The sequence below is a fragment of the Bos mutus genome, chromosome 19 (assembly GCF_027580195.1).
Source record: "Bos mutus isolate GX-2022 chromosome 19, NWIPB_WYAK_1.1, whole genome shotgun sequence".
In the NCBI taxonomy this organism is placed as follows: Eukaryota; Metazoa; Chordata; class Mammalia; order Artiodactyla; family Bovidae; genus Bos; species Bos mutus.
Window position 1 is genome coordinate 27,067,642 of NC_091635.1, and position 15,886 is coordinate 27,083,527.

The 15,886-nt window shown below is 47.6% G+C and overlaps 1 protein-coding gene across 1 annotated transcript; it reads left to right on the forward strand.

The window, feature by feature from the left end:
* The first annotated feature begins 1,307 nt into the window (after positions 1 to 1,307).
* On the forward strand, positions 1,308 to 10,859 carry GSDMA (gasdermin A). The gene is made up of 11 exons (XM_005898021.3): positions 1,308 to 1,521; positions 1,704 to 1,884; positions 4,144 to 4,309; positions 5,464 to 5,560; positions 6,198 to 6,245; positions 6,637 to 6,663; positions 7,192 to 7,212; positions 8,117 to 8,271; positions 8,732 to 8,846; positions 9,707 to 9,780; positions 10,296 to 10,859. The coding sequence occupies exons 1-11, from the start codon at positions 1,308 to 1,310 to the stop codon at positions 10,536 to 10,538; spliced, it is 1,341 nt and encodes a 446-aa protein (XP_005898083.1). The 3' UTR covers positions 10,539 to 10,859.
* Positions 10,860 to 15,886: the final 5,027 nt, after the last annotated feature.

Genomic DNA, 15,886 nt, shown 5'->3' on the forward strand with positions numbered 1-15,886 from the left:
TTCCAGCCAGCTGGTATGTCCTCTTCCACCCCTGGGGATAATTCAGCTGGGCCAGCTGGCTGACCAGCTAAAACACCCGGACTTAAACCTCAAAGGCAGAGACCAGAGGCCATGAACCTAATGCAGGCCCCGCACTCTCCAGGGCCCTCTGATCCTAGCTTATGTCTCCCAGCATTAGTTGCTTCAGTCATGTCTGACTCCGCAACTCTTTGGACTGTAGCCCACCAGGCTCCTCTGTCCATGGGATTTTCCCAGCAAGAATCCTGCAGTGGGTTGCCAGGCCCTCCTCCAGAGGATCTTCCCGACCCAGGGATCAAACCCATGTCTCCTGCATTGCAGGCAGATTCTTTACCATCTGAGCCACAGGGCTGCATTTCTTCATTCATTCTTTCCACACACATTTGTCAAGCTCCGTGTCAGCACTGGGCACTGTGCTTGGAGCTGAAGCCACAGAGATGACTAAGACCCACTTCCTGGCCTCGGGGAGGTCACAGTCAAATAGGTGAGAGTCAAGTAAACAGATCACAGCCACATGAGGTGCAGGTGTTTCAGAAGGGCATGTACACAGTGCTTTGGGGACATGGGACAGAGTCACTGGCTGCTGGAAGCAGGGAAGGAAGGAGTCACAGAGGAGTGACCCAAAGTAACCCAAAGTGAGTCTTAAAGGACGAACAGGGATTCCAGATGGAAGAGGAGGTATTACAAGTAGATGGGACAAAAGCAAAGAGCAGCAAGATGTCTGGATCTGTTGAGTGGTGCCAGGAGGGAAATGGGTCTACCCACAGCTGTGAGCCAGGAGCGGGGCGACATTAAGATACAGGGAAGTGACACCCACCCAAAGAAAGAGCAACGGGGTGAGCAGCACTGTCCCCTGGGTCCTCCTAGGCACCAGTGGTGGCTGCGTCCCTCCCCCAGGTTCCCCAGGTGGTGGTTTTCATGGTTCACTGGTGGGGAGACAAGGTGGGCGTGGCTGAGTGAAAGGAGCTTTACTTCCACATCAATGAGATGTGCCAGTCAGGCTCCAGGTCCATGAAGACAGTGAGCAGGGACTGAGCAAAGAGCCCTTCACAACGAGAGGGGAGGGCTGCCTCCGCTAGCCAGCCTTGCAGCCAGGCAAGTTGTTTCAGCTCTCAGGACCTCATTTCCTCACCATAAAACGAAGACTCCTCTGGTCCCTTTCAGCTCTGACATCCTGAGGATTCAGGCGTCTTTAAGGGTATACCCTACTCCAGAGCCCATGGACCTGTCTTGGTGGAAGATGTCACCCTTCCTCCCAACTTGTCACTTTCCCTCCCCGTACAGAGACAATGACCATGTTTGAAAATGTCACCCGGGCCCTGACCAGACAACTAAACCCTCGAGGGGACCTGACACCCCTGGACAGCCTCATAGACTTCAAGCGCTTCCATCCCTTCTGCCTGGTCCTAAGGAAGCGGAAGAGCACCCTCTTCTGGGGTGCCCGGTATGTCTGCACCGACTACACCTTCCTGGACATTCTCGAACCTGGCAGCTCTCCTTCAGGTCAGCCTTGGCCACGGACTTGGGGACCAAGGGAGGGGCTGGAGCCGGCCAACCAGGAGGACCTGAAGCTGTCTCTGCCCAGGGGACAGGGGTGGGAATCCTCTAGCCAGAAAGTTCTCGAAGGAGGCAGGGAGGAGGAAGCGCCTCTCAGCCCAGCCCCCTTCATCTTCTCCCTTCTGCAGACCCAACAGATTCAGGGAACTTTGGCTTTAAGAATATGCTGGACGCCCGAGTGGAGGGAGAGGTGGACGTGCCAAAGACGGTCAAGGTGAAGGGGACGGCCGGCCTGTCCCGGAACAGCACCCTGGAGGTCCAGACCCTCAGTGTGGCGCCCAAGGCTCTGGAGACCTTGCACCAAGAGCGGTGAGACTCGGGGCAGAGCTGTGCGGTGGAAGGGTGCTCTGGGCCTTGAGTCCAAGGGCAGGGCCCTCACACTGAACTTTCATCCATGGTCACCCCAGAGGAGCTCTTGAAGATGACTCTTCAGCCTGTGGGTGCTTCCGGGCCATTTCCTAACCACTCCCCTCAACCCCACCCCCATCCTTCCACCACCTCCCCACTCTCACGAACACCCGAGGATGAGTGTTTTCACACTAATGAATTGTGTGGCCTTGGAAAAGTCACTTCGCTTCAGCTTTCTCTCCTGAAAAATGATAAGTGTTCGATGAACTCTAGGGTTTTTTTCCCTACCATAAGACTCTATGAAAATACACCAAAAAGGGAAGAAACCTTAAATACTCCCTACTGCGACTTGAGCACAGCATTCTCCTTGCGTAAACAAAGCCCCCCACCCAGCCCCAACCCGAAGGGAGCAGCGCTCAGGAACACTGCCCCAGCAGCATAAGGGGTGTGGCAGTTGCCCTGTCTGCGGGTTTCCTCAGATGTTTGACTTGACAAGGGAACTGACTTTTTAAGTAGTTAAGTGGTGGTTGAAAGGAGGTGAGTGCTGGGGAGGCAAGAAGAAAGGGCTGAGGTGCTTGGGGAATCATGCAGTAAATTCAGCCTGCCTGAGTACAAAGCACTCTGTTAGGTGCTGGACTGCACGAGAACACCTTTGCCTTGTGATTTCAGAGTGGGGGGACATGTACAACAGTAACTCTAATCCAAGGCTAGAAACGTAAGTGCCAGAGGAGGGCTTTGCCTGAGTTTTGTGTGCTGGGGAAATGGGAACAGACTTCGCGGAGGAGGCAGCCCACAACCTAGGCCTTGAAAGTGTGAAAGTGTTAGTCACTCAATCGTGTCCGGACACCAGGCTCTTCTTCCATGGAATTCTCCAGGCAAAAATACTGGAGTGGGTAGCCATTCCCTTCTCCATTCCCTTCTCCAAGGGATTTTCCCAACTCAGGGATGGAACCCGGGTCTCCTGCATTGCAGGTGGATTCTTTACCATCTGAGCCAGCAGGGAAGCCCTAGGGAAGGCCTTGAAAGATTAGCAGAAATTGGACTTGCAGGGCTGGGAGAATGCCATTACAAAAGCACACAGGTGAGAAATCTCAAAACCTGTAGTGACAGGACTTCCCTGATAGTCCAGTGGTTAAGACTCCAAGCTTCCAATGCAGGGGGTTCCATCCATAGTCAGGGAACTAAGATCCCACATGCTACACAGCGTGGCCAAAATAAATAAATAAATGCAATCCATCCATAAAAAAAAATTGTTTTAACCTATAGGGGCCATGACTAGCCAGTTTGGCAGAAGCAGGTAAGAGTAAAACAAGGTAGAAATGTAGGGAGAGCCAAGACCATGGAGGACCCAGGTCAAGGACACATCTATGCTGTACCATGTACAGGGAGACTTGACGATGCTCTGATGTGCCATGATTAATCTGGCCAGATGGAGGAAGTGTGTCAGAGGATAAAGAACAGGGAAGGCAGGCAGACCAGGCCAGACTCTGTTCCACTGCCCATCAGAGAGATAAACTCAGTACAGAGGAGCAGACAGAAAGAAAAGGGCTGAATGGACGCAAAGTCTTGAGGACAACAGAGTGGATGGACTTGGCAGGGTGAGGGAGAGGATTTTGTCAAAGTGCACCTGGGAGAGGTCTAATGTGCCGCCTGGCCGTGTTAATACTTCTATATTGCAGGGAATTCCCTGGTGGTCCAGTGGTCAGGACTCCGAGCTTTCATTGGAGGGAACCTAGGTTCAATCCCTGGTCAGGGAGCTAAGATTCCACAAGCCAAAAAATAAAAGTGGAGAGAAAGAAAGGACCCCCCAGGAGAGATGCACAGAACTAAGAACAGGGAGGAAAAGGAGGGGAATCCAAGGGAGAAAGAAACAACCACGAGACCCCATTCTTGGCCAGGCGCTGTGCCCAAGGATTCCCGAGTGTCTCTCTCTCTCTCTCTCTCTCTCTCTCTCTCTCTCTCTCTCTCTCTCTCTCCTCTCTCTCTCTCTCCCCGGACATAGGTGTCATCATCCTCGTTTTATAGATGAGGCAATCCGGACTCAGAGCAGCTGCCCTGCCAGGAGGCGGGAGAGCTGGGTTCCAGCCTGTCTTGCTCCAGAGTCCTCACGCTTCCCGACACCCCCGTGCCTCACTGCTGGGAATGACAGAGGAAAAGAGAAGGGCAGGGCCCCGATGGGGAAAAGCTCTGGACAGGTCCCTTCCGTTTCTCCTGTCACAGGAAGCTGATGGCAGAGCACCCGTTCCTGGAGGAGATGCGAAGGCGAGGAGAGAACCTGTACGTGGTGATGGAAGTAGTGGAGGCCGTGCAGGAGGTGACCCTGGAGAGAGCTGGCAGGGCCGAAGGCTGCTTCTCCTTCCCATTCTTTGCCCCGTTGGGGTTACAGGTTTGCTTCATGCACACACACTTACACTGAGTTTACCCCCAGAGGCTGCATTGCTTTGCCCAGTCAGTACCCCCCACCCCAGGATACTGAAAAGGACCCACTCCCTCCCCTTGCTCTTCAACATCCAGACACCAGTTGGCCAGGAACCAATCATCTCTATTGTTAAGGTGCCCAGTTGGGTAGATTCCTGTGCCAGCTGCCACAGGGAGCTACGAGGGAAGGGCAAACTCACGGTCACCAGTTTTCCCTTACAGTGCTCCCAGTCTTAAGAAAGACGTCCTTGATGCCAGAAAGGTCTCAGTCTCATGAAGGAGACACAGAGGTGAAAGGCCAGAGAATACAGGCTTGGGAAATTCACTGTAAATAAGTAGTCTTTACTTACGTATATCTATGCTGTGTAAGTATAGATCCAAAAAAAAGCAAGGAGATGAAACCAGTCACTCCTAAAGTAAATCAACCCTGAGTATTCATTGGAAGGACTGATGCTAAAGCTGAAGCTCCAATACTTTGGCCACCTGATACAAAGAGCTGACTCACTGGAAAAGACTCTGATGCTGGGAAAGATTGAAGGCTTTTGAAGGAGGTGGTAGAGGATGAGATGGTTAGATAGCATCACTGACTCAATGGACATGAATTTGAGTGAATTCTGGAAGATAGTAGAGGAGAGAAGAGCCTGGCATGTTGCAGTCCATGGGGTCACAAAGAGACAGTCATGATTTAGCAACTGAACAACAACATACTGTGTAAATATTCAAGGGCTGAGTTGGAACCAGGAGTAAGGATTAATCATGGAAGGCTTCCCGAAGGAGGTGATCATGGGACAGATGGCCAAGAGGAAGAAGGAACCAGGGCCTGGATGGACGCTCTAAAGTGGGACAGGGATGCACAGGCAGGTGATGAACAGGTCTGCCCAGTTCCTTCATGTCTCTGAACCCGGAAGACAGAAAGAGGTCATTAAAGGGGTGATCAGCAGAAATGAGCAGAAGAGCTCTGAAGCTCATTCCACACTGGATGGAAAGGTGATCAGGGACACCACTGAAGAGTTCCCCAAAGCCTTTTGGGCCTGGCCTTCCACTTGCCCTTTACCCCTTCACTCCCAACATCTCACATGTAGGATCTCTGCAGACTCACAAATCTTCATTGTCTACTCCTAGGGATCCGTAAACCACAAGGAGGCTGTCACCATCCCCAAGGGCTGCGTCCTGGCATTTCGAGTGAGACAGCTGATGGTCAAAGGCAAAGATGAGTGGGGTGAGCATGTTTTCCCCTGCAGACAAGAGTTACCCACACACTCCTAAGGCATCCTGCTCCCCTCTTGTGGCAACACTGGGGAAGCAGTAAAGGAGTATATTGTGTTGTGGTCCAACCTCCACAGACAGAACTGTAGGGGCTTCTCTGGGAGTGAGGAACCCTGGATTCTGAGCATCTCCTGAGCGCTAGCTAGGCACCTTTGTTAGCAGGGAGAAGGGAGTACAGAGATGAGCAAGCACAGCCTCTGCTCTCAAGAATTCTGGGGCCAGGAGTTTCCTGGTGGTCCAGCGGTTAACTCTCCGTACCTCCACTGCAGGGGCCTTGGGTTCGATCCCTGGACAGGGAACCAGGATCTGGCATGCCACGTGGCCAAAAAAATAGAAGTCTGGTGCTGATAGAGGAAACAGACACAGATACCAGTACTAGAATGCAAAGTAGAAGATAGTGATATCATAGGGAAAGATTTACAGGGGAAGAAAAGATTACCTCCAGCCGTAGAGACAGATCAGGGGTAATGTTGAGGTATTCAAAGACAGGTTCTTAGCCTTTAGCAGAGTCCATAGGCTTGAGGCCAGAAAAAGAAAGTTGGGGCAGCTGTTAAAAGTCCTTCTGCCCTCCCTGCTCTTGTTCCTTACAGATATCCCACATATCTACAATGATAACATGCACACCTTCCCTCCCGGAGGTAAGCAAAAATTGTTTCCTGGCTCCCCACGTGTTCCTCCCTACCCCTGACATTATCTGCTGACATCCTGCACCCTCTAATAGGGTATACCAGAAGCCCCCAAGGAGCCCCCTGGTTTCGTTTCCCAAGGCTCTAAAAATATCCATCTTCAGCTTTAGGAAAGGCAGATAGAGGCATAGAAATGTGCCCAAGAGAGACAGAGAAACAGAAAGAGACCGGAAAGCACCATCAGAAGCAGCAATACTGGAGACAGTGTGTGTTCCCAAAATTGCAGAGGCGGATGAGCTCTGTTTTTATAATGATCACTGATAAAGCTGCCTTGACAACTGCTCTAGATAAAAAGGCACAAAGAGGTTTTATGCTGACATATGTGTGTTGTTTCTGTCTTCAGAAAAGCCAGAAGACGAGAAGTTCACCCGTAAGTGTTTCCTGTCATTTCACTGCAACTTTCTTGATAGGATTTTAAAAGTCTAATGTTTTTCTTCCCTTCTCTCTGGGACTGAAAAGGAATATGGCAGAGCAGATCTCAGAAAGACTATTGTCTCTGAAACATGGCAGGAATTCCAATAGCTTAGGAAAAAGCAGTGGAAGGGGGAAAGTCTTTGGACAAGACTCCCAGGTGGTCAGATGCCTCTGACCTCTGTCCTCAAGGCCTTAGTAATAATGACCTGTCACGTGCGCATCTGCGTCTCTGCTGCCCAGAGCCTGGGGCAGGAGCCACTGAGTCACAGTGATGCCGACTCAATCCAAGTGCCCCTTTCACAACGCCTTAGCTTCTCTGCTGCCCCATTTCTGCCTCCCACAAATGGAGCAAGAGTATCTTTAGGCCAGCTGGGGCATTCCAGGAGACAGGGTGTGTTTCCTAACCTCCATTCATGTCCCACTCCCTGGGTATGCCTACTGTTTGGGAGGATTGCCTTCTAATTGGAATTTTTTTTTCCTTCAGTTATCCAGGCATCTGATGTCGGTAAGGAAATTTGTGTTTCTCCCTACATGTTGGCAGGAAGGCAGTGGAAGTAACCTTGGGGTGAAGGGAGAGGAAGACAAGTGCTGAGTCCCTGGTGGTGGGGCTTGGAGCCACTTCCAGGAAGCCCACTCTTTCCAAAGCAGGCTGGATGTTCCTAGGATGCCAGGCCCCTAGAGGGGCAGGCCAAGGTTGGAGCTATCCCTAGCTGACCCATGTCCCTGGATTTAGACCCACTACTCTTGGGGCTTCCCAGGTGCTGCTAGTGCTAAAGAATCTGCTTGCCAGTGTAGGACACATAAGACACGCAAGTCCGATCCCTGGGTTGGGAAGATCCCCTGGAGGAGGGCATGGTAACCCACTCCGGTATTCTTGCCTGGAGAATCCACGGACAGAGGAGCCTGGCGGGCTACAGTCCATAGGGTCACAAAGAGTTGGACATGGCTGAAGTGACTTGGCATGAAGCACGCACACACTTCTGAGCAGTCCCCTCCCGGTCTTCACCCAGTCACCAAAATCACTTTGTCAACTGACTCTTAAGAAGGGAAAATAGACCTTCCTTCTCAACTCTTAGCGGGTGGTCCTAGAGAAAGGGAAGTCAGTTGTCTACTGATCTGGGATGGAGCCTAGAATCTCAGGGGGAATGAACGCCTGGTTTAGATGATACTGTGGGTCCTGGCCCACCCCTCGATTCCCCATCTCCCCACTCAACATCTTAAGTCAAGTCTGGGGAATAACTTTATAACTGTGTACCTTGGTCAAGCAAAAAAAGAAGCCAGGCTCTAGCTGAGAGCGGAGCTCAGGGGCAGCAGAGCCTGGGGGCCTAAGCAGGGCTGAGTGAAGGAGACCCGCCGGGAGCGCACATACTGAACTGGTGAAGAGGATGCCACATCTGCTGTTGCCACAGGGGCGGTACACGAGGACTTCAGGACCCTAAAAGAAGAGGTTCAAAGGGAGACCCAGGAAGTGGAGAAACTGAGCCCAGAAGGGAAGAGCTCCCTGCTCAGCTCCCTCAGCAAACTCTTAGGGAAGAAAAAGGAGCTACAAGACCTGGAGCTGACGGTGAGGACCCAAGGGAATGGCAGGAGATGCAGGGGAACATGGAGGTGGGGGAGCTGGTGGGGGATCCCACAGACCTGGCAGAAGATGGCCAGTGGCCAGAGGGGCCGGCAGTGGATGCCTTCTCCAAGGCTGGTCAAGTGCCCCCCTCCCAGGCTGCCAGGGTCGCCACTGCGCCCTGTGTCCCTTTGGAGATGGGCAAACAGTGCAGATTCCCAGGCTTCCCCCTGATCAACAGAGGGTGGGCAGCAGGCCAGCAGAACCTTCTTTTGGAAGGGGGCTTGACCTTTCCTTTCCAGAGTCCAAGACTCAGGGACCAAGGAACCCAAGAGTCTAATACTTTTCAGGACTTGATATCTTGAAATAGAAACAAGGAAATGGGACCCCTCAAGGGACTGTCATGCGCCAGGCACTGGGAGCTCTACCCATGTTCTCCTAAATAGTCACCCAGCTTTCCCCACAGCTTGAAGAAGCCCTAGGCAAAGGACATGAAGAGACCCTGGAGGCACTCCCAAAGAATGTCCTGCTATCAAAGGGGGCTATGGACGCCATCCTCTATTTCCTTGGAGCCCTAGCAGGTAAGTGGGGAGTGAGGTCTTCATTTATACACCTATTCAGTAGTAGGAATGAGTCACTAAATGAATTCTTGAATGAATGAATGAGTAAATAAATGCCAGGCAAATTGTACTGCAGTTAAGTAGTTTATATCTACATTCTAAAAAAACTGGTTTCATTCCTTAGGATTCACGTGGTCACCATACCCTAGTCTTGCTAACAGAGGTTGGGAAATAATCCTAGTTTTATCAGCCATATATTTAAAACTTTTGCATATCGCTAAGCTCATCACTTTAATTTCAATATCTGATAGCTTTAATCTGAGGATAACATCTTCTGATCTTACCCACCCCTGAATTCTTTTTCCCTCTGCAAGAAATAGTGTCCCACTTTAAAAACACTCTGATCCTTCACATGTAAGCTGAGATGTTTGTTGCTTCAAGAAGGCTGCCCTAGGAGCTTCCCTGATGGTGGCTAAGACCCCATGCTCCCAATTCAGGAGGTCCAGGTTTGATCCCTGGTCAGGGAACTAGATTCCACATGCCTCAACTAAGATCCAGCACAGACAGATTAATTAATTAATTTTAAAAAAAGAAGATGCCTGCCCTCAAATACCAAGACCAAAGTAGATCCTCAGCTATGGCTCCTGTCACAGCCTACATTGTAATTGCGTTATTTTGTCTTCTCTGCTAGAATGCGGAGAAGTTCCTTGAGTGAGCATGATTTTTTCTGGGCCAGCAAAGGTGCCTGGCCCAGAACAGGCATTCCACCGTGGGTGAACATATAAATCAGTGAGTGCTGAAATTCTGGAAGTACACCCATTTGGAACTTGTAGTTCCCTTTGTACCAACACACATCTCTTCCTCTGCTTTTTTTTCTCCAGAGCTAAGTGAAGCCCAACAGAAGCTGCTGGTAAAATCCATGGAGAAAAAGATCCTACCAGTGCAGCTAAAGCTGGTAAGAAAAAAATGGCAGCTGTTAGGGAGACTTTGGAAGGGAGTCAGCTATAACTAGTGGAAAGATACAATCTAACCTAATGACAGAACCCTCCTACAGGGCCTCCGTCTTATCCTAGGAGATCATGCCTACTTCTCATTTCTCTCCATGTTTCTTCCTATTTGCTATTTCGCAACTAGAGGTAGGGGAGTGCATTTCTGGGCAACTGTCTGTGTTTTTCAGTCTGGTCCTGGGAGAAGAGACAGAAAACTCTAGTTTGGTTTATTCCTAGCCAACTGATGTGAGTCAATCTTAATGTCTCTGAGTCTCAATTCACTCCTCTGTAAAAGGGGCCTAAAAATAAATGTGCTGCCCATCCTACAAGGCTGTTAAAAAGCCTAGGCAGAGTTGTCATGTAATGTAACCTAAGGGGTTATAGTGAGAGAAAGTTAGCCCTCTTTGTGGATTTTTTGAGATGGGAGAAAGGAATAGAGGTTTCCAGTTCTTTCTTTTCATACTACTTTGCTTCCTTCCAGGTGGAGAGCACAATGGAACAGAATTTCCTCCAGGATAAAGAGGGTGTATTCCCCCTGCGACCTGAGCTGCTTTCCTCCCTTGGGGAAGAGGAACTGACCCTCACAGAGGCCCTAGTGGGGCTGAGTGGCCTGGAAGTGCAGAGATCCGGCCCCCAGTACACGTGGGACCCAGACACCCTCCCCCGCCTCTGCGCCCTGTACGCTGGCCTCTCCCTCCTGCAGCTACTGACCAAGGCCTCCTAACTTGCCTTTTCCATTCAACTCCTGCTTCCTTAATGCCTTCCCTACCTCACTGCACCCTGTGCAAACACCCAAGGGCATTTCAGAACCACCAGGCTAAGGATAACGGAAACTGTAGCTGATCACTCAATTCCCACTTGTCCAACTCTGTACATCCCCCATCCCTATTGCTCCACAGCCCATCCACAGATGCTTAAATTATCTAATAGTGTAAACACTCAAAGTTGAAAAACTATGAACCATTTCAGCAAATCCCAAATTAATTAATTAATTTCCTATCCCAACCCCTCCCACTTATGATTCCCCAAATCAAACTTTACTGGAATTGATGAAAAAAACATTATTTCACTTTGAGTGAAACGTCTTTTGGTGTTTTTCCTTAAAGAATCTATCCTAAGGAAATTCTTAATTTGTGCCAGAAAAAAACAAAGACATTATCATACTCTATACAGATTATATGTACATGAATACTATTATGATGTCCTCAGACCAGCTAGAAAATGCTCAGAGAACTATGAAGGTGTAGAATTTGGACTCTAGACTCTAGAATTAGAAGATCATCAAAGCAATTTGTCTTCCAAGAGGAGATTTGAGGTTCTCTGGACTTGGGTTGAGGGACTGGAAAAGGTGAATACCTAATATGTGGTACAAACACAAGAGTAAGACAACTTCCAAGTTTACTGAATAGAAAATGCAGGGGAATTCCCTGGCTCTCCAGTTGTTAGGACTCTTAAGTTTCCAATGCCAGGGGGCCAGGGTTTATCCTCAGTCTGGGAACTAAGATACCACAATCCATGCAGCCAAAAAAAAAAAAATATATATATATATATTTTATATATATAAATATTTATATATTTTTTTATTCAGATAAGTCAAAAATAAATGGTACCCCAAGAATACTGGGTGGCTTCCCAGATGGTACTAGTGGTAAAGAATCCACCTGCTAATGCAGGAGATGCAAGAGACTTGGGTTTCATCCCTGGGTCAGGAAGATCCCCTGGAGTAGGAAATGGCACTCCACCCCAGTAGTCTTGCCTGGAAAATACCACAGGCAGAGGAGCCTGGTGGGGTACAGTCCATGGGGCCGCAAAGAGTCAGACAGGATGGAGCATACACAAGAATAAGACTGATTCAAAATTTTAAAAAAGAAAATATAATATTATCTTCTCATTCCACCTTTCCTTCTGCCCTCAATTAGGATGGTTGCAGGAGGAAGTGAGGTGGGTAGAAATGGCATGTGGACGGGTTAACATACACATTCAGTCTCGTAAAACTGCTAGGTTTATACCAGCCTCCTCTGCCTAAAGCTGGGTTTTAACATCTTTCACTGATCTCTTTTAACATAGTTTTATGGGTGGAATAATTTCTCCAAGGTTTTTGGCCCCAGGAGTCAGACTCTTCTCTTTCTTAGCCACCCTTCTCCAGGCTGGTTCCCTCACTCACCAAGAATTCAAGACCAACTGCCAAAAACTTTGTGTTAAGCCATCCTCCCCCATGCTGGGGCGTCTCCAAGGCCTTGCTCAAGGACATACTAGGCAGTTATCTGCTGACTTGATTGTTTTTCCCTTGTGATGTAAACTTAATAATGAAGTGAGCTAACACTCTAACTATCCAGAAAGGTAACCTCATAAAGACGAACAGCAAAGCCCATCTGTATTCTTCCTTTGCCATTCTCATCTACCTACAGTTACAGATATGGTGTTATAAAGAACACGCTTTAGGGACTTCCCTGGTGGTCCAATGGCTAGCACTCCAAGCTCCCAATGCTGGGGGCCCCGGTTTCAGCCCTGGTCAGGGAACTAGATCCAGCATGCTTCAACTAAGACCCAGCATGGCCAAATAAATAGATATTAAAAAAAAAAAAAAAAAAAGAAGAAGAAGAACACATTTTAATGAGTTTACTCCAATGATGATTCAAAAGTCCTGTTATCCAATCTCCCAGCCCTAGAGCAGTTCGGGAAGAATTGATCATTTTTCACTAAAACTGGAGAACACAATTTTCCATTTAGGAAATCACTACTTAGTACAAGGAGCTAGCTATTCACTCCAATAGTATAAAAGGAGGGATACAAAGAATATCCTCTCTTTGTAAAAATATAAAGGAGAATATGGTCAAAACATTCTCTGCCCTCTAGGACCTTACAGCAGGGCTAGGTTGCCTTGCAGGGTCTGACCTGGTCTAAACGCAAAGCTTCCATTTACAGAAGAGATAAAAGTTCCAAGATAGGAAAGGAGTTTTTTGCTTTTTGTGTCTTAGGAAATTGGAATCTGTATACTCCTGAAGAATCACCGGAGGAGTCCTTTGAAAGAGTGGATGGGGTTTCAGATCCAGTTTCTTTTCCCTAGGGGACTCTTGGGTGCTCCTTAAGTGCACTAGTATTCTGTTCCCCATTTCACTACAGTGTCTGTCTGGATGCATATCATCTCCCCAAAGGACCCCTGAAGCCTCTCTGTTTCCTCCAGCCTCACAATACACCACAGCCCAGAGCAGAGCTTCCAGCATGCCACATTGAAGCTGATTTTTTTTACCACCCCGCCCCCTAAATATGCTATCCCTGGGTCTCATAGAGACCAGACTCCTAAATTTTATTACATTGAAGTAATTACACCCAAATACACTCTCCCCGAAAAAAAGTCCGAGATGAAATGCAGTACTTGGATGCAATCTCAAAAATGACAGAATGATCTCTGTTCATTTCCAAGGCAAACCATTCAATATCACAGTAATCCAAGTCTATGCCCTGACCAGTAATGCTGAAGAAGCTGAAGTTGAACAGTTCTATGAAGACCTACAAGACCTTCTAGAACTAACACCCAAAAAGATGTCCTTTCCATTATAGGGGAATGGAATGCAAAAGTAGGAAGTGAAGAAATACCTGGAGTAACAGGCAAATTTGGCCTTGGAGTACAGAATGAAGCAGGGCAAAGGCTAATAGAGTTTTGCCAAGAGAACAAACTGGTCATAGCAAACACCCTCTTCCAACAACACAAGAGAAGACTCTACACATGGACGTCATCGGATGGTCAACACCGAAATCAGATTGATTACATTCTTTGCAGCCAAAGATGGAGAAGCTCTATACAGTCAGCAAAAACAAGACTGGGAGTTGACTGTGGCTCAGATCATGAACTTCTTATTGCCAAATTCAGACTTAAATTTTAAAAAGTAGGGAAAACCACTAGACCACTACAGTCAGCAAAAACAAGACTGGGAGCTGACTGTGGCTCAGATCATGAACTCCTTATTGCCAAATTCAGACTTAAATTTAAAAAAGTAGGGAAAACCACTAGACCACTCATGTATGACCTAAACCAAATCCCTTAAAATTATACAGTAGAAGTGAGAAATAGATTCAAGGGATTAGATCTGATAGGCAGAGTGCCTAAAGAACTATGGATGAATGTTCATGACATTGTACAGGAGGCAGTGACCAAGGCCATCCCCAAGAAAAAGAAATGCAAAAAGGCAAAATGGTTGTCTGAGGAGACCTTACAAATAGTTGTGAAAAGAAGAGGAGCAAAAGGCAAAGGAGAAAAGGAAAGATATACCCATTTGAATGCAGAGTTCCAAAAAATAACAAGGAGAGATAAGAAAGTCTTCCTCAGTGATCAATGCAAAGAAATAGAGGAAAACAATAGAATGGGAAAGACTAGAGTTCTCTTCAAGAAAATTAGAGATACCAAGGGAACACTTTATGCAAAGATGGGCACAATAAAGGACAGAAGTGGTATGGACCTAACAGAAACAGAAGATATTAAGAAGAAGTGGCAAGAATACACAGAAGAACTATACAAAAGAGATCTTCACGACCCAGATAATCACGATGGTGTGATCACTCACCACTCTTGTCAAGCCAGACATCCTGGAATGTGAAGTCAAGTGGGGCTTAGGAAGCATCACTACAAACAAAGCTAGTGGAGGTGATGGAATTCCAGTTGAGCTATTTCAAATCCTAAAAGATGATGCTGTGAAAGTGCTGCATTCAAAAAAAAAAAAAAAGAAAAGTGCTGCATTCAATATGCCGGAAAATTTGGAAAACTCACCAGTGGCCACAGGACTGGAAAAGGTCAGTTTTTATTCTAATCCCAAAGAAAAGCAATGCCAAAGAATGCTCAAACTACTACACAATTGCACTCATCTCACACGCTAACAAAGTAATGCTCAAAATTCTCCAAGCCAGGCTTCAATAGTACATGTACCTTGAATTTCCAGATGGTCAAGCTGGATTTAGAAAAGGTAGAGGAACCAGAGATCAAATTGCCAACATCCATTGGATCATCAAAAAATCAAGAGAGGTCCAGAAAAACATCTACTTCTACTTTATTGACTACACCAAAGCCTTTGACTGTGTGGATCACAACAAACTGTGGAAAATTCTTAAAGAGATGGGAATACCAGACCATGTGACCTGCCTCCTGAGAAACCTATATGCAGGTCAAGAAGCAACAGTTAAAACTGGACATGGAACAACAGACTGGTTCTAAATCAGGAAAGGAGTATGTCAAGGCTGTATATTGTCACCCTGCTTATTTAATTTATATGCAGAGTACACCATGAGAAACACTGGGCTGGAGGAAGCACAAGCTGGAATCAAGATTGCTGGGAGAAATATCAATAACCTCAGATATGCGGATGACACCACCCTTATGGCAGAAAATGAAGAAGAACTAAAGAGCCTCTTGATGAAAGTGAAAGAGGAGAGTGAAAAAGTTGGCTTAAAACTAAACATTCAGAAAACTAAGATCATGGCATCTGGTCCCATCACTTTATGGCAAATAGATGGGGACGCAATGGAAACAGTGAGAGACTTTATTTTGGGGGGCTCCAAAACCACTGCAGATGGTGACTGCAGCCATGAAATTAAAAGACGCTTGCTCCTTGGAAGTAAAGTTATGACCAACCTGGACAGCATATTAAAAATCAGAGACATTACTTTGCCAGCAAAGGTCTGTCTAGTCAAAGCTATGGTTTTTCCAGTAGTCATGTATGAATGTGAGAGTTGGACTATAAAGAAAGCTGAGTGCGGAAGAATTGATGCTTTTGAACTGTGGTGTTGGAGAAGACTCTTGAGAGTCCCTTGGACTGCAAGGAGATCCAACCAGTCCATCCTAAAGCAAATCAGTCCTGAATATTCATTGGAAACTCCAATACTTTGGCCCCTGATGTGAAGAAGTGACTCATTTGAAAAGACCCTAATGTTGGGAAAGATTGAAGGCGGGAGAAGGGGACGCGACAGAGGATGAGATGGTTGGATGACATCACTAACTCAATGGACATGAGTTTGAGTAAATTCCGGGAGTTGGTGATGGACAGGGAGGCCTGGTGTGCTGCAGTCCATGCGGTCGCAAGG

Bases quoted from the DNA above. Each gene is read 5' to 3' on its own strand.
- GSDMA (XM_005898021.3), top strand. From the start codon at position 1,308: ATGACCATGTTTGAAAATGTCACCCGGGCCCTGACCAGACAACTAAAC. The intron at 1,885-4,143 runs GTGAGACTCGGG...CTCCTGTCACAG, and splicing joins GAGACCTTGCACCAAGAGCG to GAAGCTGATGGCAGAGCACC. The intron at 8,272-8,731 runs GTGAGGACCCAA...CTTTCCCCACAG, and splicing joins TACAAGACCTGGAGCTGACG to CTTGAAGAAGCCCTAGGCAA.